Source organism: Microcebus murinus, chromosome 5, assembly GCF_040939455.1.
Source record: "Microcebus murinus isolate Inina chromosome 5, M.murinus_Inina_mat1.0, whole genome shotgun sequence".
Classification (NCBI taxonomy): Eukaryota; Metazoa; Chordata; class Mammalia; order Primates; family Cheirogaleidae; genus Microcebus; species Microcebus murinus.
In genome coordinates, this window is record NC_134108.1 from 81,490,586 (window position 1) to 81,516,375 (window position 25,790).

Consider the following 25,790-nt stretch of genomic DNA (forward strand, 5'->3'; position numbering starts at 1 on the left):
AGCTTATTATTTAGTTCAGCTGACATTTCTTTGTTATCAAGACTTTCTTGATGAAGGAAGCAGTGTATTGAATTACAATTTGGTGCAGTCTCCTCAATTTGGGTCACTGCTCCAGAATGTTTCCCTATCGTTGTGGCAGCACCATCAGTATATACTTCTACACAAAAATTGAACTCCAAACCATATTTGTTGACAATATAATACTTCATAGTTTTCTACAGTTTGAAGTTGATTAAGTAAAACAATTCTAAGGCATAGAATATTTTCAAAGACTGTTCTAATTTGATTTTTCAAAGGAAATCTATAAGACTTTAAAAATTTGAACATGTACAGCCATGAGATCTGAGAAAGTTTCATAGGTTTGTCCATCTTTCTGATTGTGTTGATGCTAGCAAATATGCCTGTTGTTGGAAATGGTGTGGCAGAAAAAGAAAGCAAATAAATTGTTTGTTTTTAAGAAGGCCCATTATAGGTAATTAGATTTAAAATTGAATAGCAAGATATAAAAGAAGAGTATAGAGGTGGAACATGAGGGAGATAATTAGGAATGTTATAAATCTTAAGAATAAAAGATTAAAAATTAAAGCTCTATTCTACTAACTGCTGTGGAGAATTCAGCAATTTCATTTTTTTTGCTTTGGTTTTAGTTATGCTCAAAATTATCTAATAAAAGTATATTAGACAAACTCGAGTCATGTAATCTTGACAAAATAAAATAGAGAAGGAACAGTGCACCATTTATTAAATTAGAAGCATAACTTCTTTTGAATTAGTAATTTGTATGCTATCCACATTTTTTTTTTTTTTTTTTTTTTTTTGAGACAGAGTCTCGCTTTGTTGCCTAGGCTAGAGTGAGTGCCATGGCGTCAGCCTAGCTCACAGCAACCTCAAACTCCTGGGCTCAAGCAATCCTTCTGTCTCAGCCTCCCAAGTAGCTGGGACTACAGGCATGCGCCACCATGCCCGGCTAATTTTTTTATATATATTAGTTGGCCAATTAGTTTCTTTCTATTTATAGTAGAGACGGGGTCTCGCTCTTGCTCAGGCTGGTTTCGAACTCCCGACCTCGAGCAATCCACCCGCCTCAGCCTCCCAGAGAGCTAGGATTACAGGCGTGAGCCACCGCGCCCGGCCGCTATCCACATTTTACTTTGAGAAGGTTTTTATTTCTATAGCAACAACTGCAAAGAAATACACCATATTCACTTTCATCAGCTCCCAATGAAAAATTCTGTTCAGCCCATAAGAAGTTAGCAGTATGGTATACAAAAATTTATAACTATAACCACAAGGATTTATTGATAAAAAGACACGGGCAGGACCCCTTTTATGATAAGTCAGTCCTCTAACATTTCCTAGCTTGGGAATGATAACGTAATTAGTACGCTCCAGAAATTTTATACCATTTGAGAAAAAAATACATGACAGTTTACAGAATGTGTACTTAGATATAAAATGTGAAAATTGCCAAAAGCAATAACGTTAAGAACAATTTAATTTTGATAATATTTTACTGTGACATCATTTATATTATACCAATAAAACAAAGTTTTTCAAGAAGTTGGAATTCTATTCTAACAAAATGGATTTGTAAAACAAAATAAGTGATTCAGACAATGGCTGATAACAGAAATGCTCTTCTAAGACACCACCGGTAATTTACAAAGGAAAGGAGGCATAGATAGAAGGGATAAAACAAAATGTCTACATTTTCCCCAGTAGCCTGAAGAATCTAGCAAAACCCTGAAATTGCAATGATAGACCTTTCCTTCTCCCAATGCTCCACTCCCCTCACCTTCTGTTAGCTTGCCTTTCTCTGCTTCTACTTCTATATATTTCTGCTTTTACCTGAGTTGGGCTTGCTATTTATGAAGGAAGAAAGTAGTAGGTATATGTTTGATTTGCCTACAAACAATCTTGAAAACAATGCCTCTTATAAATAGCACAAATTTTTATTAAATCATATCTACACTCAAAAATTCTTCCGTATGAGATGAATATGCATATGCAATATGAATATGCAATAAGCCTTTATTTCTACTTTCCTTGAGAATGAGTGCCCAGGTCCCTCCTTCTCTTCTCCTGTGTCCTCAAGGCAGAAGGGTTAACCTGTGCTTACACTGTGGCTTCTCTTTCAACCTCTGCTGGTACATCTGGATTACATATTATTGTTTTCTGTTGCTTGCACCTTCAGTTTCTCCCTGGTTATAGACTTCCTAGTTTCAGTTTGTAAATATAGTCAAATACAAAAAAGAAAAATCAACACTTTTCTATGACTCCTTGAAATGTGGTCTTATGCCATCTCTCTTTACACCTCAGTGTCTGAAAATAATAGTCCATAACTCCTGACTTTCTCAATACCTACTACCCTCTCCTACCCTCTCAAGATCTGTGGAACATCATGTCTTCTCTGCACAGCATAGTCACTCTTAGAAACCAGCCTCATTTAAGATCACCAGTGGCTTTTTCCCAGACCACATCCTCCCTGACGTCTCTGAAGAATTTCCAATCAGTTGGAGGTCTCCTCCATTTCAAAACTTTCCTCTTATGCCCCTACTTCTCTATACTTTTAACTTTCTAAGTCACCTCCACACCTACTCATGTATAGGTTTAAACAAATATCAAGGTTCTTTACTCGTTCTTTTCTTCCTAGAGTCTCTCCCTTGGCCATCCCATTCACTCTGATGGCTTTGCTTATCACCCATAAACTAATGACTTCCTAACAGTGAGCTCTGTCCTTTTGCTTATGGTCTCAACCCAGGTTTTAAGGAATTGGTGCACTTCCAATTGCAGGTCCCTTTGGCAGCCCTAATGCTGTAGGCTTTCCAACTGACTCATCCCCTCCAAGAAAATGCTTTCCCCTAGTGTTTTCTACTTTCGTTACAGGCACTATCAACATTTCAGATTGTTATGTCACTACTCACTTTTGATACTTAAGTCCATGCCTGTCTTTCTACTCATTCACTCTCCTGATGTCTGTCCCATGTGGCTATTTCTCTTATTTTTATAGGTATATCCTTGATTAATTATTGAATAGGCTAAAAGAATAGTTCTATCATCTGCTCCAATATAAAAGATACTCTCTCTCTCCTTGTGAGGTTAATATTATCAAAGTTTTGTTATGTTTTTATTATGTCTTCTCTTCTGCTCAAAAGCCATCAAAGACTCTGCATTGGTAATGTTAAGAATCGTGTTTTAGTCTATTAAAAAAAGATATCTGCACTCCAATGTTTACAGCAGGACAATTCACAATTGTAAGGATGTGTAAACAACACAAATGCCCATCAATACATGGGTGGATTAACAAAATGTGGTATATATATACATATATGTGTATATATACATATGGAGTACTACTCAGCCATAAAAATGGTGAGCTAATATCTCTTATATTAACTTGGATGGAACTGAAGCCCATTTTCCTTAGTGAAGAATCACGAGAATGGGAAAAGAGGCACCAAGTGTATTCACCATTAAATTTGTACTAATCAATCAACACTTATGTGCACAAATGAAAGTATCATTCACTGGGGATAGGGCAGGTGAGGGAGGAAGGGATGGATAATTCACACCTAATGGATGTGGTGCATGCTGTCTGGGGAATGGGCATGTTTGTAGCTTTGACTCAGGCAGTACGAAGGCAATTTATGTGACCAAAGCATTTGTACCCCCCTATGTTCTGAAATAAAAAAAATAAAAAAAATATAAAATATAAAAAGAATTGTGTGTCTTATTCCACCTCTGTACAGATGCAGTTGGTGACAGGCTTGGTTGATGCCCAGCTAATGTGGTGTTGGCTGCTACTGGTTTCCATCTGCATCCTTTGGAGAGGATACCTTAGTCTGCAGGATCTTCCTTGCCTGGAGATAGTTGGGAAGTTACTGCCCACATCCTCACCCCATTGGGGCAAGCATAGCGGGTGTCAAGGTAGGAGACATTCTGTGGTGTTCCACAGTGCCCTGTGGGATCAGGCTGAGACTAGATTTCTCCTGAAACCACATTTTGCCTGCATTCTTCTCTTCCTTTTTCTGTTTCCCCCTACTTTTTATGGGTTCCTTCTGTAAATCCCTTGCATAAGAATTCCATCTTAGGTTCTGCTTTTAGGGAAACCTGACCTAAGCCAACTTCTATGGTGCCTCCTGCAAAGCAAGCACTCAAATGTTTCTTGAGCAAATAGGTAGGCCCTCAGATCTCTAAAGAGGAGGTTTTGTTCAAATGTAGTTTCCTCACTAAATATAGGTGTTTTCATCTCACTCTCTATTAATCAGCTCCTGTTTTTTCCTTTCTGTGTATAGATTTTTATGTGATTGCATTTAGAAGACTTTAAAATACCTTTGAAGATAAACAAACTATAAACATGATTGAATAAATGCACAAAGCTATGGGAAATGTTTCTGCGAAAGATCTGGAACACTGTATAAAACACAGGGGCAATGGAGAGTGTGAAGCAACAGCCTCCACTCTGGCAGAAAGAAAAGTGGAGATGTTTTTTTCAATGGTAACTTGCTCATCCTACTACATTTTCTAGGGTTGATTTTCTTGAGGTGGCATTATTATTACTGAATGCATACAAATTATTTGTGTTTATATTATTAGATGTTATGTGCATTCAAGGCATTAAATATACTGTTAGATACTTTGTAGATACTCTTTTTCATGGTTGCATAGACACATTGTTAGCTTCTCTTACTTAAACAGTATAAATAACAATCCTTTCTAACGCTCAAAGGGCACTTGTCTAGTGATTTTAGAACCCAAAATGATAAATAACATAATATAATAGTCACAGCATATGTTGTATACTGTGGTGAATTTAAAAAGCACAATGGTTAACACACATATGGACACACATATGTGCACATATATATATATTTATGTTGAGCATATTAAAAATGTCAAATGGATAACAAATATATCTATAACTATTCATGAAAAAAGACCAAAAAAACACATAATAGAAAAAAACCAAGCTTACTGGTTTTTAAGGAAAAGAAATAAAAGTAGTTTCTAAGCTATTTCTGCAGAAGTCAAGAAAAATTCTATATACTATAATGCCAAGAAATTTAGAAATAAAAGCACTGAATAATCTACTTACATCATATAAAAGAGAAATTTCCACCTTCTCTTAGAATTGTAGCATCATACTTATTTTGTAATAGCTACTCTTCCTTGGTAACTGAAATATAATACATTGAAAACACTGAAGTGCTATGAAATTAAACTCGCTTTGAGAATTCTCGGCTATTACCTAAGGCAACTCAAAATACTATGGAGTTTTATAAAGTCGAGGTCTTGATAATTTATTAGAAATGTAATTTGCTGGCTTTCAAAGTCATTAGGCCATAAAAGTGGTTCATGCTCCAAAAGTTTTGCATTTCTGAAAACTTATATGTCTATATTTCCAAACTGATTACTAACTTGTGATTAATTCTTGGTTTTGGCAGCCACCCACACATATATTCGCTCTGTCCCAGATGGATAAATAACTTTCTACTTGACCTTTCCAATGGTAAATGTACCAAATAGCCACTAAGGTGTTCAGTGTGACATTCTGAATAAAGACACTGATGCAGGAGTATTAGCATATCACCACTCTGGCAGAATGTGCCTTTCCATCCTCTGTAAGTGTTTCTGTGGTTAAATAGGCACAGATTTCTCCATTTCCATCCTCTGTAAGTGTTTCTGTGGTTAAATAGGCAATATGTATAAGATGCCTTCATAGAACACCTGTCACCAGAGTAGATTCAAAGTGCTTCTAGCTTAATCCCATAATATTCCTGAGGGCTAAATAAAACAGATAAATTCAGATTACAGCCTTGAGTGATTTGCCTGAAGCCACAAATTAATCCAAATGCACAGCTGAAAAAAAGCAATTCTGACTCCCACTCCTGTTCCCCACTGACCAGGCACTGCTGACTCACTCAATTGTTAGTGCAGGATAAGCAGGGGGTGGGGACAGGATGTGTGCTCCTTGCAATGTGTGTGGAGACCACGAAATGGTCAACTGTACATATCTACATTTGTCCCCTCTGATATGTGGCCTAATTAGAAAAATAAAGTGGTTTTCCAAGTTAGTGTTTTGGTTAAATGTTCAACATGTTCTATTTTAAAGACATGCAAATGTGGGTTTTGGTGTGGGGCCAACACATAGACAGTAAATGGTTCTTATTATACAGAATAAAGAGATTAAGTAGCCCTGCAGCGTTGGAGAATTGCCAATTTTTTTCTGGGCTCCAGTTTCCTTATTTGGTGGACTAGAAGTGTTGTATCAACAACAGTTCCCCTTTAGCTATAAAATGTGACAATTTGATGTTCCCGTAATGGATCCACTTCTCCCCTGCAGCACCCCCACCCTTCTGCCTGTCTCTCTGAAGCTCCCAGCCACTCTGGGCCTCAGGCACTGGGCGTCTCCAGTCTGAAGAAGTCCCTGTGAGATCGTGTGCCTCTTCCATGCAGAGAACAACTCTTGGGTCTATTCACATAAATAAATAAGCCATTCAGAGTCAACATCCTATTTGAAACATATGAATCATTTCCTCTTTACTAATCCAAATAACAGAGATAACTTATAAAGCTATTTTGTTATAATACAAATAGTGTCATTTGACGCTTCATTTAAATAAAAGTAAAAACTTAAGCTCATTGTGGCTTTTCTATATAAGTACTACTGGAATAAAATCATTAGTTACAAACATTTTTTTCCTCATTGACAGCCTTTTCCAGGATGTTTTATTTCTTTTTCTTCAAGTGCACTGCAGAGACTGCCAGTTAGAGTGAAATTTACAACAATGAACCTCAGGTGCACTGTCATTAACTAGCTGTGATAGTTAACTTTATATAAGGATGACCGGTGCTCACAAAGTCTGCTACATCTTTGTACTAGGTCTCTTTGTCACCTGATTTAAATTAGACCGAGCTAAAAGTTGTTTCCCAATATCTTGTTCCTTGATTTATCTTTCCTCCAGTCACAGAGTATGTGCAAAAGTAAAGGATTCTTATTCTTGCTATACAACTACATCCTTTTAAGAACATGTGTTCAACATTAACAAATATTAGCCTTTTCTCTTTTTTCCTGTGTTACTCCATTGCTTCAGCAACTATATTTGATTTAACTTTGGGAGATGCCGAGCATCCAAAATCTGCTATAGAGCTCTGCAAATAGAAATGCAGGGATAAATGAGGATTTGGTCATGTTTATCCACTGAGTCTTATACTTGGTTTTATAAGTTGAAGCAAGGCATTCTGGAAAGTTGTGCAGCTCTTCCTTGGGACCTGAACAGTTATCCATCTAGAAATGTCAGATAGGATTAAGGATGGTATCTTTTGTAAACTCTCAAGATAATCCTCATGGAGACATCCTGAAGAAATTTCATAGGAAGTAAATAAAAAAAGATGTCATCTGTATCCTAGGAAGTTTATAACATGCACAAGCATGAACCACTAGTTGTAGAATCCAGAACATTTAAGATGTTACTTATAACGTGTATATTTACATATATATATGGATCCAAGCAAGAAGGATGCTTTTTCTTTTATATTTTTGTTCTACTTTGGATCACAGTGAAAACTATAATTAAAAAAAATTTTTTTGACTTTTTTTTTGTTAGTAATACAAATTCTTGGTAGCAGGACACCAGTCACAGTTTGGGGAGTGAGCAGAATAATGGATTCACTCACTGTGCATTTTAAAGGTCAATGTCGGTTTTGACATCTATAGACAAGAAGAAAATCTTATATCTCCTTATTTTAATGTGAGACTAACTAAATTACTTCCTAAAAATTCGTGACTTTTCATTATTTTCTCTATACGACGCCTCAAAAATTCAAGTCTGCAACTGCAGACAACTGTTAATGGTTTCTACCAGGCCCTGAACTTGCCTCATTGGTACGAAATCATTTTATGGCTGTGAAGTCAGGACTTTGGAAAAAACTATCCTAAAGTAAGAAGAAAAGAAGAAACATTGCTTTTTTGTGTTTTTTTTTTTTTTATTTTTCAGTTATTTTTTAACTATATTGTGAGGCAGGATTGCATTACTGGCTTGCTGTGTTCTATAAAGTTTTCACAGAGCACGGCTAGCCTACAGGGGCATAATTTCACTTGAAAAATATCCCAACCTCCATAAAAACAAATCAGCTTAAGGAAAATTTTACTTCGAAAAGTCATTTAGTATGTGTTGGTTTCATAGAAGCAATGATTTTGATGTCCTTTTTCCTAATGGGATTGATAAAAAAAAACTCAGTAATTAGCAGAACATAATTTATGTTACTTGTGTTATCTTAGGTAAAGCACATAAACCGGTTCAAAAACAAACAAATCAAAAGAAAGATAAAGTGCTTTTCCATGAAAGTCCTGGTAAATTTATGATCAGCACAATTGCTTCATAAACAAATCTTGAGGCTTTAGTTACTCCGCAATGATGACACCAATCTTCATCTCTGTTTCTCTAGGAAAAGGGAATAATCTATTCCACCTTTGCAGACTTTTTTACAGTGTACTTAATTGTATTATCAACCTGGATAAACACTGAAGCTTCTGGGTCACTAGAACATGGGCATGAACATCCAGATAAAGTAATAATTTGGGTAAAAGATAAATAGAGTGAGTTCAGTGGAGTAGTAGTGAAAAAAGCTTTTTTTTTTCCTTAAATAATTGTTTTCTTGATCAATTAGACATTCTCTTTAATCAAGCCCTGATATTGTAAAGCCATATACTTGTCTTCCCTTCAGAAACATCTTCAGACCACTAGGTTGGGGATGAGAATAGTGACAATCGCTAACAGCTACCTGGCACGCTCCTCATCGCAGCCTTGTGGGGTAGGTATAGTTATACCCTCCATTTTCTAAAGGAGGAAACTGCGGTGCAAGGAGGCTGAGGAACTTGCTCAACATCACACAGGCAATAGGTGGTAAAAATGGGATTTAAATTCAGATAGTTCTGGCCCCAGAGCCTGTGCTGCAACCTCCACGTAGACCCCAAGTTGCTCGTACCGCAAGAAGCAAGCGAACATGCTGTCTGCCCTGCCCCCCATACTATTGCAGCCTCCCCTCTTGTTGAGGAAATATGAACCAGTTCTTTTGCCATCAAGTCTGGGCTGGTGCAGAGGGAAACATCCTGACAGAGGTGGGGACTAAGTAGGCTCATGTTCTCGGTGCTGTTCAGAATGCCAGGAATCCTGACCCCAGAGACAGCTTCAAAGCCAGCGTGAAGCAAGCAATTCAGAAAGTAAAATCTGCACAAAAATGTTGGAAGGAGGCAATCAAGGGGATGATTGCCTGGAGTGAGGGAAAATGGACAGGTACAGGCAGAGAGGGTAAAACTGAGAGCAAGATAGAACAGGAGAGAGGAGTAAATTGTAGGGAATTTAAAACAGAACACTTCCATTCACGATCAAAATTAGGATACAGCAACACAGGTAAGAGTGAAGTATCATCTTGGTCCAAACTTCTGTTATAGCTGATATACCAATAAATGTTTTTTTTTTTTTTTTTTTTTTAAGAGACCTACAGTGATTTCTTTTGAAAAGACTAGGTTAGTTTCATACTAATCTTGACCTGCATTTAATGTGACTACAGAAAAAATCCAAGGTTACAATAAAATAATTATCATTTTCTTTATATTTTGGGAGATTCTATTAGGAATATTAAGAAATTCTATAAGGAATCTACATCTTAGAGGAAATTTTCATAATGCCTGTTCTTTTGCCATGTTTCATGTTCATATCTATGAACATGCTCAGCGACTTGAAATGTTCCACTTTTCGCTGAGATACTCCTCTTGGGCTCCCACCCAGTTCCTGTCTGTATCCCTCCACCCGATTTCCCATTGTTTGCCTCTCCTCCTTCACAATTCACCCCCTAATTTCTTTCTTTTTATTTCAGCATAATATGGAGGTACAAATGTTAAGGTTACATACATTGCTCTTGCCTTCCCTCCCCCCTCAAGTCAGAGCTTCAAGTGTGTCCATCCTCCTGACAATGCACATTGCACTTATAATGTATATATACACCCAGCCCCTCTCCCCTTCCCACCTGCCCAACACCAGATAAATGTTTTTTTTTTGTTTTTTTTTTTAACATTTTGGTTAGATTTTATAACTTTGCCTTTACCTAGCAGTGTGGAAGGGAAGCACACACCCCTAATTTCTTTACACCACTTCCTGTGATTTTTGTTTCCACTGTCCTCTCCATTCATTACTCAACTAAACCTTTTCTTTTAAGTGGCTTTAATTCTAGCCACTTCTTCTCTTCTCCAATAATCCTTTCACTGAGTTTGTTCCAAATTTTAATCCTGCTGAACTCTCCATGAATCTTGAACCTCTCTTCAATTGGCTTCTTGGGCCTGCAGTGCCCTGGTTCCCCTTCCAGCCGCCTTCTGCCTCATCATGGATTGAACACTCCCTTGGCCTTCAGGTAGTGACCTCCCACACTGTTCTCCCTCACTGCCCCTGACACATTCTCATCTGTAGCTTAGGGTCAACACCGAACTTTTGTTGAATTCTAAAAATGGTGTTAATCCATAAAGGACGTGAGACTAAAAAATGTGCCAGCCAAATGTTTTACTTGCAGGGCTCCAAAAAGATAATAATGTGAAAAAAAAATAATGGCATATAAAAGATAGAAATGGCATATAAAAGAAGAAAATCAGGAAGTTCAGCAACAAACAAATGAAACAAAAAAACCAAAAGCTCACAAATCTCAGATATGTATTGTTACAGAACATTGTTAAAGAACAGCTTTTAAGTACAAGGAGCACATAACTTCTACACTTTATTAAATCAATATTTTATAAGATTAAAAGACAATAAAAAGAATAAAATCAACTAATAAAAATTTTAAACAGAAATCTGGCATGGTGCTTGCAAAAAAATAGTATTATTGTGCTTATATTAATAGAAAACTTTACACAAAGGGTTAAAGAGAAAAACAAAAGGATTCAGTCAGAATTTATATGTCAATAAAAATAATAATAGCAATATCAACATATTTCTATAATGTTTGCTATTTTTCAAAGCATGTTTAAATGTGACACCCATGTTTAAAACTCATCATAATTGTGAGATATTGTGGTAGAGTTGTAGCTGCCATCTATTTAATAATTGAGGAAAACCAACAAGTTAGTGATTTATCTAAAATTAAATGGTCTGCTTTTAATTACTTAAAATTAAATGTTCTGCTTATTAAAGATACTATGCCTAGAAGTAAAGTGCATAAAACTTGCTACATATTTCATATGCCAATGCAATGACATCAATAGCCTTAATGATAGTTAATTCCTTCCTGGTCAAACACCATAATAAAAAGAGAAGACTTTGTTGACAATGGGTCAATAAAAAAAGAATTTTAAATTCATAGATTATCCAAATATTGTGTTCTACTGCAAACATCAGGGAAATGGAAAAATTATTGGTCTTAGCTTTCAGAACATACATATGTACACACACACACACATAAACATACAAATGCATTTATATGTCTAAGACAGCTAAGGGCTACTTGACTCTTGAGCTAAGAAGAAATGGTAGCACTCAGACGAATTAAATGTAAATAAGTAAGAATGCTCATTTCTTAAATTCATTCATTTGATTCCCACTCACATAGCTTATAAAGTAGAACAAATCACTGAGCATATTTGGAAATAATCATTTGTAAATGTGGATAATGCCAATAATACCTTCTCTAGCTACTTCCTTCGATAAATAGGGCATTTGTGAAAAGAGCAGTAGCAATAATAACAAACTAGGCCTAAAAACATCTATACATTCTTTAGTTTCTAATACTACATTACTCTTAATAGAAGATAAAATAAAGATAATATAAAATGATCTGGATTATATTCAATTATAAATGGAGGATATTTGCATAAAACAGTGGTTCAACTTTATAATTTGAATAATTTCCTCCATAATTATCATGAAAAATACATAAGTTTAATTTATTCTTTAACTCACTTTCTTCTGGAATGCATGCTTGATAGGGTGCAATTTTAATTTAAAGCATTATTATTTTTCAAAAGACTCATTTGAATATTTTTTTCATTTAGGCTAGTATCTGACAAGTCTCTCATAATTATCTTACAAACCAAATCAAGAATGTGGGTGGGGAGGTGATAGGGTTCAAATGCATTTGCACAAGGTTTGATTATCACGCCACAAGAACATCAATAGTGGAAGAGATGGCAGCCTGGGCTGGTGTTACACAGAGTTGTCAGACCCTGTTCTGTTAGGATTTATTTATGATTTGAATGAAGACAGAAGGTAAGCTTATAAATTTCAGGGTAATATAAAGCTGAGGAGTGTTTCACTGGAAAACAGAATTCAAATTTTTTAAACAAACAAACCCAAAACCCCAAACCATAGAAAGGTATAAATCCAGAAGATGAAATTTAACAAGGATCAATTCCTATTCCGTGACTGCCAAAACTAAAAATATGACCAAAGTGCTCTAGATCAAATTAGGGCTAATTCATTTTATCCAAACAGTACCTTTACACTTGTGCTGCCAATCTTGAAAATATATAGAATTTTCTGAATTGTAAAACCTCTGTTAAAAATCTCAAATTTCAGCCTTTGGATAGCTGATACTCTCCTTAGCCCATTTGCTTGCTGTATTTTGGTTTTATTTTCATTAGTATTCAGAAATAAGTCACCCCTGAGTTAGTAATGCCTACCAGTTGTTGCAACTTTACTTACCCTCTGACCCTCTTTTCCAGGTGGACCTTGGGGGCCTTGTATCCCCAGGGAACCCTGCGAGGAAAAGTAGACACATGTTAACAGATCGTTTTCAAGTGCACCTGCCTCACAAAGAATGTTGTGAAAATTAATACTTATTTCATTGGCTAAAGCAAAACTTTAAAGCGATTTGAGCTCTTCCAAAGTTAAGCTATGTAACATATTAATAATGATGAATTACCCTACTTTGACTGATTTATCTTTGTAGCAAGCTCCAGAAAAGAAAAAAAGGCAGTTCCAAACCAGGTGTAAGACCAAATGTTCACTCCCAGTGAAGAATCCCGTATGGTTCACGCTTCACCAAACTACCATAAATAAATGGAAACAATATTTGCAAGCAATAAAAGACCTCTTTATACATTTAAACTCTATCAATAAAACCATATTTTTGGTTGGGAATAAGTTTGTAAGTATCTTCTAAGGAAATATATGATTATGGTATTGACTTCAAACATATGTCCACAACATTTAACTTTTAGTATAGACATTATTTACTGCTTTCTCACAATATTGTCAAGTGGTAGGGAAAAAAATAATTTTTTCAGATCATGAAAAAGTCCCAGAAACTCCCAGGTGGTAATCTGGAAGTTGAGTCTCCTGATTCTTACAGATATTTACTATTATACAGGAATTTCTTCCCGACATGAAACTAAAAATGATGTTGCTATTTTTTTCAAAGCTTCAGCAGTTATTAGTACTTTTTCTTAGTCTTTCCTACTGCTTCCTCCTTCCCCATTCAACCATTAAATGTGTGGGATTTTAGGCTTATTTTCTTCTCAGTCTACAATCTCTCACCATGATCTCACATACTTGTGGGTTTCGGATTCTCTAGGCCAATGATTCCAAGATTTATAACCCCTGTTTATTTTTGAGCTGCTTTCAGATCCATACACCCAACTGTCCACTGGGCATACCTACTGCTCAGCTACCTCACAGGCATCCAAAGTCTAGCACCTCAAACACCGATCTCAGGACTCTCCCTCCAAACCTGGGTCCTCTGCCATCTTCCCCAATTCAATAAATCCACACCACACCCTCCTGATGCCAGAATCTACAATTCATACTCCATATTTTATGCTCTCAAACTTCTCTCTCACATCCAGTCACCAAATCTGGTTAACTTTATCTTCCAAATGTGTTTGGATCCATCTATTTCTCTCCATTCCTACTGTTATCACTTCTTGCTCATCTGTAAGAGCTTTTGAATTGACTCTTCACATTTCTCCTCCATTCTCCACGTAACGGCCAAACTGAGCTTAAGAAAACCCAGCTTGACTTTCCCTGACTTGTCACGTGAGGAGAAAGATGTCTTGTTTCAGTCTTATAGTGCCTTGTGCTTTTTCTTTAAAGTACTCACTACAAATTCATGTAAATGATTATTTGTGTAATGATTTGTTTCTTTCTCCAGGCTCCAAGCTGTAATAGAATCTGTGTCTTGATCATAATGGTATATGCCTGTTAATGGCTGAATGACAACAATTCACACTGGGGAATCAATCCATTCTAATAAAAGTTTTGGATGAAGACAGTAGTTTACAAAAAGTTTCCAAATATTTATGATTAATCTGTCATCTATGAAATGCCTCAAATGGTTTGGAATAAATGAAAAATCGAATAATATAAATTCAAATAAATAGGAATTCACCTTCATTCTTAAAGAAATTCTTTTGTTATCTAATTTAAAAATAATTAGGATTCATTTTTATCATACTACCTTTTAAATAAAAACTGATGTCTACCTTTCAACTAAAACATACCAGTGGTCATGATGACCAATATTTATTATACATGTATTCACTTTAAATTTTTCTCGTAGAAATTAAATTTTCCCAAGTCATACATGCATCATTTCATCATCTAACTTTATTTTGAATACAAGAAAGTGATATACATATTTTAATTTTTCATTCAGATAGCTTTCGTTTGATTAAAGTTGTCAGAATTAAGTGTAAATTATGGTAACTAATTTTCAAAAAGTGTTAATATAAAAATTATGCATGTGTCATCACTTCTTAGTGTTCCCACAAATTTTTCTGACTCCTCTCCACAAGATTAATAAAATCTATATATTTATTACTCTAATTTATTTTATCTACTTTGGAAACTAGTTAATGCTATAGTGGTATACAGAGCCTATGTTTTATTGATTTAGGTAGGAATAAAAACCAGGGAATGAAAAGTAATCATTTTTGTTTATAGTTAAAAAAAAGCACACCTGCCATATGATATATAATATCAGATATTATATATAATATCATATATATTGGCTAATTAGGCCAACTTTAGAATATTTATAAGGAAAACAAATGTTGAAATCCAAATATAGCAAGTATTAATTACAATATAATTACAGAGTTGTGTCATTTTTTATAAGACTGACACAATCTTGGCTCTAGATTGAACTCTTTTCTTTTATCCTTAACAAAACTATTATCATTTCATGACTAGTCACACTAATATTTAACATTTTTGATATTCATCCAAATGCTGACAGCTCATTCAGTGTTTTTAAACACGAGTAACTAAAACACACACATCAAACGTTCATCAAGGGAGTACACTTAATTCTGAGACACATAAAATAAAAATCTATACCTTTTACTATTTGGAGAAATTATACAGCAAAAGTCTACATAATGCGAAAATATTATATTTGATTTGAAATGCATTTAACAAATTAAAAAAATATTTATGAGACTCTTTCATGTGTGAGCTCCAAGTAGTAAGACACGGTACCCTCTCATATATAAAAACTCACTGCTTCCTAGATATTCATGATTCTGGACCCACCTCCTTCACTTTTGTCAGATCTAGGACCCAATCAAGAGTTCAACCCAAAATCAGGAAATACTTTTTTAATCTGTAGTGGATCATTCACTATTTGAATTGTCCATGACCAATTTGTAATCCTAGTCAGGTCGCCCTAAAGTTCAGAACATTTTTGAGCTGTATTAATTGACCATTAGTTGACATTTACAAAGAAAAATAATTTTAATATTGTTATTAGCAAACAGATCAATCAACTGTAGAAAAATAATATATTTTCCTAAACTAAGAAAGTAAAATTTGGGGATGATTATTTACAATTATCCAGGTCACTATTCCACCCATTTAGAAAAGTCAAACAATGAATTTATTCATAACTTACTATGAAAATTAGAGACATATCTAAGCTCCAGCTTACCTAAATTAAACTTAGATAGAGCTCAGCATTTGGCTTAGAACCCCTTCACAGTTCTGTCTTATTCTGGCTTTGTGAAGGTCATTAGGCATGTACTGTCAGCTCTCGAAGGATAGAGGCTCATGTTTTCCTAGCCTCTACCACGCTAATATAGAAGGAACTCAATAAACATTTGGTATACAGGATTATAAAGAAGAAAACACTAGGGAAGAACAATACTGAGTGTTGGTGGTTGCAGAAAAGGTTTCTGCTCTTCATATAATCATTTTTATTTTCAAAACCTGGACTTTTAAATGCCACAGTGCAGAACTTTCAATCTTGTCTGTCTTCCTCAGTCTGAAGTGATCATCCCATTCTCTGATGTCTGATAGTAAAACCTGCCTTATAGTTCATTTAAGAATTAATCTTTTACCACTTGTAATATCATCTTTATTATGGAACTTATTCAAGTCTACTACTGACATTTTGCAGATTTATATGATTTTTCTAGTTAAAGATTCTTATTCTTGATTATCTTTGTACACATGGCACATTTGCATAATCTGTGCATTTTTTTCTTCTTTGATTTAATTTGCCAAACAATAATGCCCATTCATTTTTTTCTACTTTTTTTCATCTACTTAGTCTACTATAAAAATAATTGTAAATTGGGTTTCTAAAATTTTATAAACATGGATTTGTTACTTTTCTGAAACACATGCTTGAGATTGTATTTGGTATTTTCATTATGTAAATGTATGTATCTCTATAGGCATTCATCTTATTTTTTAACAGAATTCTGGGCATTAAAAATGTTGACAAAAAATGGAACTCATAAGGTTGTTACCTCTTTTAACTAAGATAAAAATATGCAAAAGATAGCTCAAGCCATCTAAACCATTCTAAGTTCCAGTGGATAGCTGTTCCAATGTGTTATCCTTCACATACTCTCTCTGGACAATCTGCTGATTATTTTAAAATGAGCTAGTGCTTATCATCATGGAAAACCATGTAAATATTTAACTGAGAAATTACTTAGAATTAACTGGTTCAGAAAAAAATTCTGACGTGTTTAACAAATATAGCAGATGTTTAGATGAGTTAATAGGGTAGATTAATCCCATTTGAACACATTTTCATTTGCAAAAAGAGGCAAGATGCATTCATTACTTCTCAATCAAGGAAAGGAGCTGAAGTAGAAAAGGAAAGTTTCATTTTAAAGTATTATTTGCACTCCCTTGCCAGGAATGTTGCAGTACATATGATACCTAATACCCACTTCAACAAAAATGTAATGCAAGTGTATTTTAAGTGTTATGATTATTGCTTTAGAATATGCTTCATAGACTTGAAACATAAGATTAAGCAGAATCTGCATACATTCTTCAAATACTACTAGGGGATTTTCTGCATTTTAAATAGAATGAACAAAATTAAACTGGAAAAATAGAGTTTGTCTTTACAGAAAATTTTGTGCCTTTAATATGAGAACAATGGGAACAAATTTTGTAAGGTGGGGGCATGTGAATGAAATTTTGTTTTCCATGTGTACTTGTTTCTCTTGAAAATGGATTGTTCTATGATAGGAAATAAGTTTTATAAAGGTTAAAAAAAAGCAAATAAGTAAAAACATAATAGACATATAGTCCAGTCATGGGAAATAATTTTTATATTAGTTCTGAGAAGTGGAATTTAAGAATGTTTATGATAATAATATATTAAAGGGCCAGGCGCTGTGGCTCACGCCTGTAATCCTAGCACTCTGGGAGGCCGAGGAGGGTGGATGGCTTGAAGTCAGGAGTTTGAAACCAGCCTGAGCAAGAGCGAGGCCCCGTTTCTACTATAAATAGAAAGAAATTCATTGGCCAACTAATATAAATAGAAAAAATTAGCTAGGCATGGTGGCGCATGCCTGTAGTCTCAGCTACTCGGGAGGCTGAGACAGAAGGATTGCTTGAGCCCAGGAGTTTGAGGTTGCTATGAGCTAGGCTGATGCCACGGCACTCACTCTAGCCTGGCCAACAAAGCAAGACTCTGTCTCAAAAAAATATATATATACATACATATATATATAATATATATATATGCACACACACACATATATATTAAAGAAATGATTAGTTTTACGTTATTTCAACAAATTATCATGACACAAGAAAAAATTTCCTAAGGGTATGTAAGTATTTGGAAAAAGGATTTCTATGTTCATATAAAAAGCCTATCATCTATCATAATCAATTGTCAGTGTATACTAGGAAATAGATGTTTGAAATAAAGAACAATAGAGTCTTCTTCCACATACTAAAAAAAGCCCTCGCTGGGTATTGTGGTTCATACCTGTAACCCCAACACTTTGGGAGGCTGAGGCAGAAGGATTACATAACCCAGAAATGTGAGGTTACAGTGAGCTAGGATCATGCCACTGTACTCCAGCCTGGGTGGCAGAGACCCTATCTTTAAAAAAAGAAAAAAAAGAAGAAAGAAAAGAATAAAAACCTCAACAGAGCCTTACAGTAACACTGATAAGGAAAGATTAGGAAGAGCTGTCACTAGAAAGAAAATCCTATGAAATATTAATGTGGACAGGAACAATTCAATCATTATCAGTTGTAGTAAACAAGTTCCCTAATTAGACAGGCAATTTTATCCTATCTACAACAATTCCAGAACTAGAAGTCGTATACTGTGCTTTCAAAATTAACAATTTTATCTGAATCCCTGGAAGCATTTCAGACACAGGACATAATAAATTATGATTGTACCATGTGGTTGCAGGGACATACTTTAATAATAATCCTTTCCTATGTTGTCTAAATTCAGAAAACACATATCTTTTTGTTATATAGATTCTGAAATCGCTTGTTATCAGTCACTATTGATTCAGCTAATAAAACTAGAAATATTATACATTAAATAATAGAATATGTAGTCTGAATCTGGAATGATGTTGAAACATTTGTGCTGCCCACAAACTTTCTTCTGGTGATGATTTTTGCTCCTGTTGTGAAGCTTTCTATTTTGCAAGTTGTATATATCCTCACTTTCTTTCCACTCTGCATATCATCAAGCACTGTGCCTTGCATTTAGTAGGTGTTGGGTGGATGAATGACAGCTAAGATTCCAATTCTTTACACTTGTCTTGGTACTTCTACAGTGGTGAGAATTGTAATTGCCATAGCTACAGAAAATCCAATTTAGATAATTACATTCTTCATCCACAAATCCTACTTGATACCAAAATAATCCAAGTTATTTTTACTTCTTATGTGGTACTATTGCAAAATAAATGCTATACTTATATTTGGAGGAATTTGCCCTTCATTAAAAGAAGAAATATAACCTGCGTTCTTTAATTTATCTTACATTGATGAGGATTAAGTACTTACTTTCTGAAAAACAACATCAACTGAAAATATTAAAGTATGTATACAAACCATTAATTAATACAAAATAGAACAAATGAAGTTATTTAAAATGCTTATATTGTTTTAAATGATGTAGTTTCATATCTGGTAATTATTCTTGGTTTACTTTCACTTATTTATCATTGATACTTTCATATTTTGGTCGTTTCATATTTTTAATTATTCTTGAATAAGAAAAACTTTGTGTAGATTTCCTTTATTTTGGCTGTAACTTAATAAATGAAATGGTTTGATTTCAGTTAATTCAAGGCTCTGCTGACAAGTAAAAAATTAGCAGGCAATGGTCTGTCAAATTCATTTGCATTATCTGTCCTAATGACTTATATGAGCAAGCATATGACTGATTCAGTTTTAATTATTAGTCTGATCATGATAAGTTTGTAATTTTGAATTGGCTTTGCCAAAGGTCAATGGAAACATAGGGACATGCTTCTGCTGCAGACATGAGGAATCACCTATACATATGTTGTTTTTAAATGTCTTCCAGTGTCTTCTAAGGAATGAACAACATGATGGAAATATAATTTCAAATTTAATATCATCAGTAACTTTTGCATTTGGACTATGTAACATAAATGACAAGACTGCAGAAAACCTAATCTAGTAGTTTTAGGATTAAAAAATAAATCAGTACAGAGATAGTCACACACCATATGAAAGACCTAGGTATTTAATGTAGATAACTCTCAAGATGATTTACACAATATAAGTCTAAGTAAGCTGCAGTTGGGTGAGATATTGAGAGTCAAACTTTTAAGAGGGGAAATGCTCCATGCTGTGATAAATAAATTTTTAAAAAGTACTAAAAACATAGATTGAAGTATTTTCTCTTTTTAACTTCTTTCTACTGGCCTTCCTCCTTCCTGCCAGAGGCATCCATTTTCCATGGAAGGACTAAGATTGTAATAGCCTAAGTATAAGAACAAAGGAAGAGTTTGGCTTTTGATGCTCAGGAGAGGATTGCTGAGTCCACACAAGATGGTAGTCTGGAAACTAGGCTCTATTAAGAGAAGAGGTGTTTCTAAATATCAAGTACTTCATCATTATATATCAAGATATGCTGTCATAGATCATAAAGTTTAGCCACGAATCACAAAGCACAGAGGAGATGCAGGGGTAATTCTACCCAACCACAAAGGGAATGTAGAAAATGTCCTTCCCTTCCTTGTCAGGAGAAGACTGGTGAATAAGTCAGACACCAGTATTCTTGCTTTCTCTCTTCTTGGGAAACCAAGAGGAAAAAGAATCCATGAATCATTAGACTTCTTTGAAGTAGCACTGATCCCAGAAGACAATGGAGCAAAACCTTTATAATTCTGAGGGAAATAATTTCAACCTAGAATTCTATACTGAGACAAACTAGCAATCAATTGTGAGAGTAGAATAAAGACATTTTTAGACATATAAAATCCCAGAAAACTTACCTCCCTTTCACATTTTTTCATAATTTGCTTAAAGATATGTTCACATAAATTCAGGAAGAAAACCAGGAAGATAGATGACAAGGAAAGTAAGAAGCAGTGGCATCAGAGACAAAAATAAAGGTAGTCACAGAAGGAGAAGTTTACAGTAGGCTAGAAAGCTACTAGTCAAAATAAATAAATAAATAAGATTCAAATGGTTTCTAAAAAAAAAAAAAAAGTCTGAATGGTATTTCCAGAAAACAAGTGACTCAATGAGAAAATTTGAAAAGTAAAAGCTAGCACAGGGAAAACAGAAAGACAATTAGAAACATCAGGAAAAACAAAACAAAACAAAACAAAACAAAACAAAAAAACCAAGCAAAACCAAAATATTCGAGAAAGGAAAAGTACAATACTTGGACGTGATAATAACTATTTACAATCATAAAAATGTGAGCATTTTATGTTTATTTAAATAAAAAGGGTACTATTATCTCTATTAACCATTAATCTGTTACTGGACATCTAGGTTGTCTGTATTCTTTTAGTACTCAACACAATGTTGAAATGAATATCCTTTCATATGCATAATTTCATAAATGAGTGAGACTATAGCTATATTTTCTGATTCAAAGCAAATGTGGAATTTTGATAGTGTCAAATTGTCCTTCATACAGAAAGCCGTATTCAACCACACTTCCTCCAGAATGTGTGTGTTTTTCCACATTTTTGTTAACATAGTGTACTATCAAACTTTTTGACCATTTCCAACATTGTAAGTGGTTTTCAGAGGTGTTTTAATTTACATTTCTCTTATTATGACTGAATTTGGGTATCTTTCATATGTTTAACACATTGACTGCCACACTAGAAAACTTTTTTTTTCCTTGGGAGCACTGTTTTATTAAAAATAGAATAAAAACTTCAAAAACAAAACAATCATTTCTAATTTAATGAAAAATTTGTTATTTTTTATTGTTTTCTGTATGTGAGTTATATGCAACTTGAAAAATAGTTCACACTCCTCCCAAGGTGAAGAGACGTGTGAGTTACATATGCTTCATGAGACCCTGGGCTCAAAACTAGCGTGAGTTAAATACCACTCATATGACAGTTAATGTGTTAAGAGCCATCCTATTCTTTCTTTTCTACAAAATCTGTTCACATCTTTGCCCAATTTTATAAAACTGGGTTGTTGATCTTTTTGCTTGATTTGTAGAAGTCTCTCTCTATATTAGGATGTCTATTATAGTTCTTTTCTATGAGTTGTAAAAATTTTTTCTCCACTGGCCATTTGATTTTAAGACTTTTTTTGTGCATGTGGTCAAATATACTATTTTTTCCATTTATGCCTATGGTTTTCAAAAAATATTTGAAGTTATTCTCTACTCATTATTTTTAAAATTCTTATATTTTCTATAAGAATTCTCTGGTTTAGTTTTTCAACTTTAAAATCTTGATCCATCCAATATTTGTATTGGCACAGCAATCATGTATGGACCCAACTTTGTATTTTCCTAAATGTTGTGTAGTTTTCCTAATCTATTTATTGAAATGATATTTTAAATTATGAGCCTTTCATATTGTCTGACTTTTTTAATGTAAATGTATTTATTTTGAAAAGTATTAAAATTTTATTTAAAAACTAAATATGTTAAGACAAATAAACTGATTCTCAAAGTCCACTTATTCCATGTAGATTCAAGTTTAGCATTTGAAATAGTAAGGAATTGTCCTAATTTTCATATCTGGCAACTTATTCTAAAGCATACAGAAGATAAGTTGCTATTACCGTTAACAGAATCTGTTCTCAAATTACAATAATTTGCTACTAATTTGGATAACACAGAATGGCTATTCTTATTATGTAAAATATTTTTAATCATTATTTTGTCTTTAGACTCAATTTGCACTTATTGGTGACAAAACCAAAACTTTCCAGATTGAACAAGCATTGTTAATTCTGCAGAACATTTGAAAAAATGCCAGGCTGATTCCTTAAGTATTGAGTAGTTAGTTTTTAATTCATAAAATCTGTGAGAACTCCCTGTGAATTAAGATTTATCTACATGGTGAATTTTTGCACACTAACTAATGTGAAAAGTAGTTGCATTTTCTTTATTGCCATTTTTGTGGGTAAGTGGGAAACGTGTGCTAGCAGTTTTTACACGGCCGAAAAGACTAATCTTTAAAAATGTTAGAATTCTGAGACTTAAATACATCTGAGGGCTAACTCCATTTCCATGGAAATTATATTTCCAGTCAATGAACAAATCAGTCTATATACAAATATTTATTTAAAACACAACCTTTTAGAAACATGGTTAATCTGTCAAGCTATGTAATTGCACCTATCTTATGGCCTGAATACGTTAAGGTGGTGTCAGCGTAGCGCCAATTCAGTACAAATAGCATTAATGAGATTAGTCACGATGTGTCACACAAATCCCCAGGTTGTCCCAGTGTCACTTTTCAGTCTATTGCATTGGTAACATGAGTGGGATGAGTCTCCTAAAAAAATCAGATTGTGAAGCTATTAAAGCCAGGAACAAACATCCTAATTTTCAAATTACCAATCAAACCCTAGAAAGTTGACATGAAAGTAAATTATGATTAGTGTTTTCTTAATATTTCACTGAAATGGAGCCATCAGAAAGTTATTTTCAAGCTTTTAAAAAAGAGTAACTAATATAGCCAGTGAATAAATCAAGATAATTTGAGAGTCAATGTATTCTCAAATGTTAAGTATATATATATTTTTTTTTCTCTTTTTTATTTTAGCGTATTATGGGGGTACAAGTGTTAAGGTTACTTATATTGCCCATACCCCCTCCCCCCTCGAGTAAGAGCTTCAAGCACGTCCATGTAGAGTATATTATAGAGCCATAACAAGCAAACAAATAATAATAAGGAAAAGGATAATGTGACCAACATATTAAAAAGTATTTGCTTCTACCTAGTGCAAAACTCACACGTTGCACTAGATAGAAGCCCTAGTGCAACGTTTAATCATCATTTCAACAAATCATTTGATGACCTCCACACATTCAGAATAATAAATCAGAAAGGGGGTAGAGAATTGAATACCTGCTAGTGTGTCAGGAATTCCACTAGTCAGTCACTTCACATATGTAATCTTATTTAATTTCTTTTGGCATGTCGAAGCTGAAAATATTCTTCAATATAAAATAAGTAGTTCATGTTACTCTTAAATTATACATATATAAGTTTATGCCATTAAACTATAAATGAAGATCTAGATATAACATGCATGAACTGAGATATTTATTTTTGAATATATTCCTTTCTTAACTTCATTTATTTGTTTTTTATTTCAGAATACTACAGGAGTACAATTTTTTTTTTGTTACATGTATCAATTTTGTTATGCTTGAGTTAGGGTTATAAGTGTGCCCATTACCCAGAGGGTGTTCATTGTGCCTGTTAGGTAGGTTGTCACCCATTCCCTTCTTCCTTCATCCCCTCTGCTTGATTTCCACTGAGGTTTACTTCCCTCTGTGCACATGTGTGCTGATCTGTTAGTTCCAATTTAATAGTGGGTACATGTGGTATCTTTATTCCCACTATTTAGATACTTCACTTAAGATAATGGTTCCCAGGGCCACCCAAATTGTTGCCAAAGGTCTTAATTCATCCTTTTCATGGCTGAGTAGTACTCCATAGTATACATATACCACATTTTGTTAATCCACTTGTTGAGCTATGTATTATGGCCTAAGATATGATCAATCTTGGAGAATGTTCCATGTGCTGATGAGAAGAATGTATATTCAGTAGTTTTGGGGTAAAATATTCTGTAAATGCCTGTTAGACCCATTTGTTCTAGAGTCCCATTTATGTCCAGTGTTTATTTATTTATTTTCTGCTTGGATGATCTGTCCAGTTCTGTCAGTAGGATGTTGAAGTACCAGGCAATAATGATGCTGCTCTTTATCTCTTTACTTAGATTTAGTAGGGTTTGCTTTATGAATCTGGGTGCTCCTGTGTTAGATGCATATGTATTTGGAATTATTATGTCTTCTTGTTGAATTGCTCCCTTTACCATTATATACTGATCATTTTTATCTTTCTTTTCTATTGTTGATTTGAAGTAAATTCTATCTGATATGAGAGCGGCTATACCTGCTTTATTTTTGGTTTCCTTTTGAATGAAATATTTTCTCTATCCCTTCACCATGAGTCTGTATGAGTCCTTAGTGTTGTGAAAATCAAATTATGTAATATTATTTAATTTTAACAATTCTAAGAAATAGAATTGTTTCCTTATATATATAAAAATATAAACTATTGGCAACACTACAAATAAGGGATAAAGCTTAGCTCCTAACTCAAGTGGGTCTGACCCTCAAACTCTATCCTATTTCTAAAATATTCTGCTTCCACTTCTAAAGAAATCTTTAGAGCATAAGATGTATTTGAACATGTTTCATCTTAAATCCATGAATGGGGATTCAGGTCAACATTATCAGATTTAAGGCACAGGATGAATTTTGACATTTCTGATATATGAAGGCATTAAACTTTCTAGAGTATATTATATTAAGAAACTAAGGAGTGGTTGTGATATAGGATGGTATTTTATAACAAAAGGAATGAAAAATTAACAGTATAGACTGAAGAGAAGTATGAATAGCAAGGCCCCAGAAGAAAGGTACTCGAGGATTAGAGCTGACTGGAAGCTGAATGAGTCAGTTGTGGTGTAGTAAACAAAAGAGCATTTCCTAGGATTTGTTAAAAAAGAAAGAGAGATGCTATGCACAAGGACTGGTTGTTGGTGACAATCGCCTGTGAGTCTTTTGCCTTTCTCTTTGTCCTGTGACATAGGTGGTAACTACTTCATGTTTCAAACTATCTTTTCACCCTTAGGATGCAAACATAGTCAAAAAGAAACCTACAAGATTCAAACTCAATTCAGGCTCTGCCACCTGAAAGTTCTTAATGGTTTGACATAGTCCTTAAAAAAATGATAATGACTACTTGGTTTAGTACACTGCTTGCTCAGCAACTTTTGGGGTATCCCACTTGGGGCAAAGTGGGGGACACAATGAGTCTA

General features: G+C 34.2%; 1 protein-coding gene across 1 annotated transcript in view; it reads right to left on the reverse strand.

Moving 5' to 3' along the window:
- COL19A1 (collagen type XIX alpha 1 chain) overlaps positions 1-25,790 on the reverse strand; it is a 312,839-nt gene that overhangs the window by 131,754 nt on the left and 155,295 nt on the right. The window contains exon 16 of the mRNA XM_076003244.1: positions 12,690-12,743. Coding sequence (XP_075859359.1) covers positions 12,690-12,743 — 54 coding nt within the window. The remainder of the gene's footprint in view (positions 1-12,689; positions 12,744-25,790) is intronic.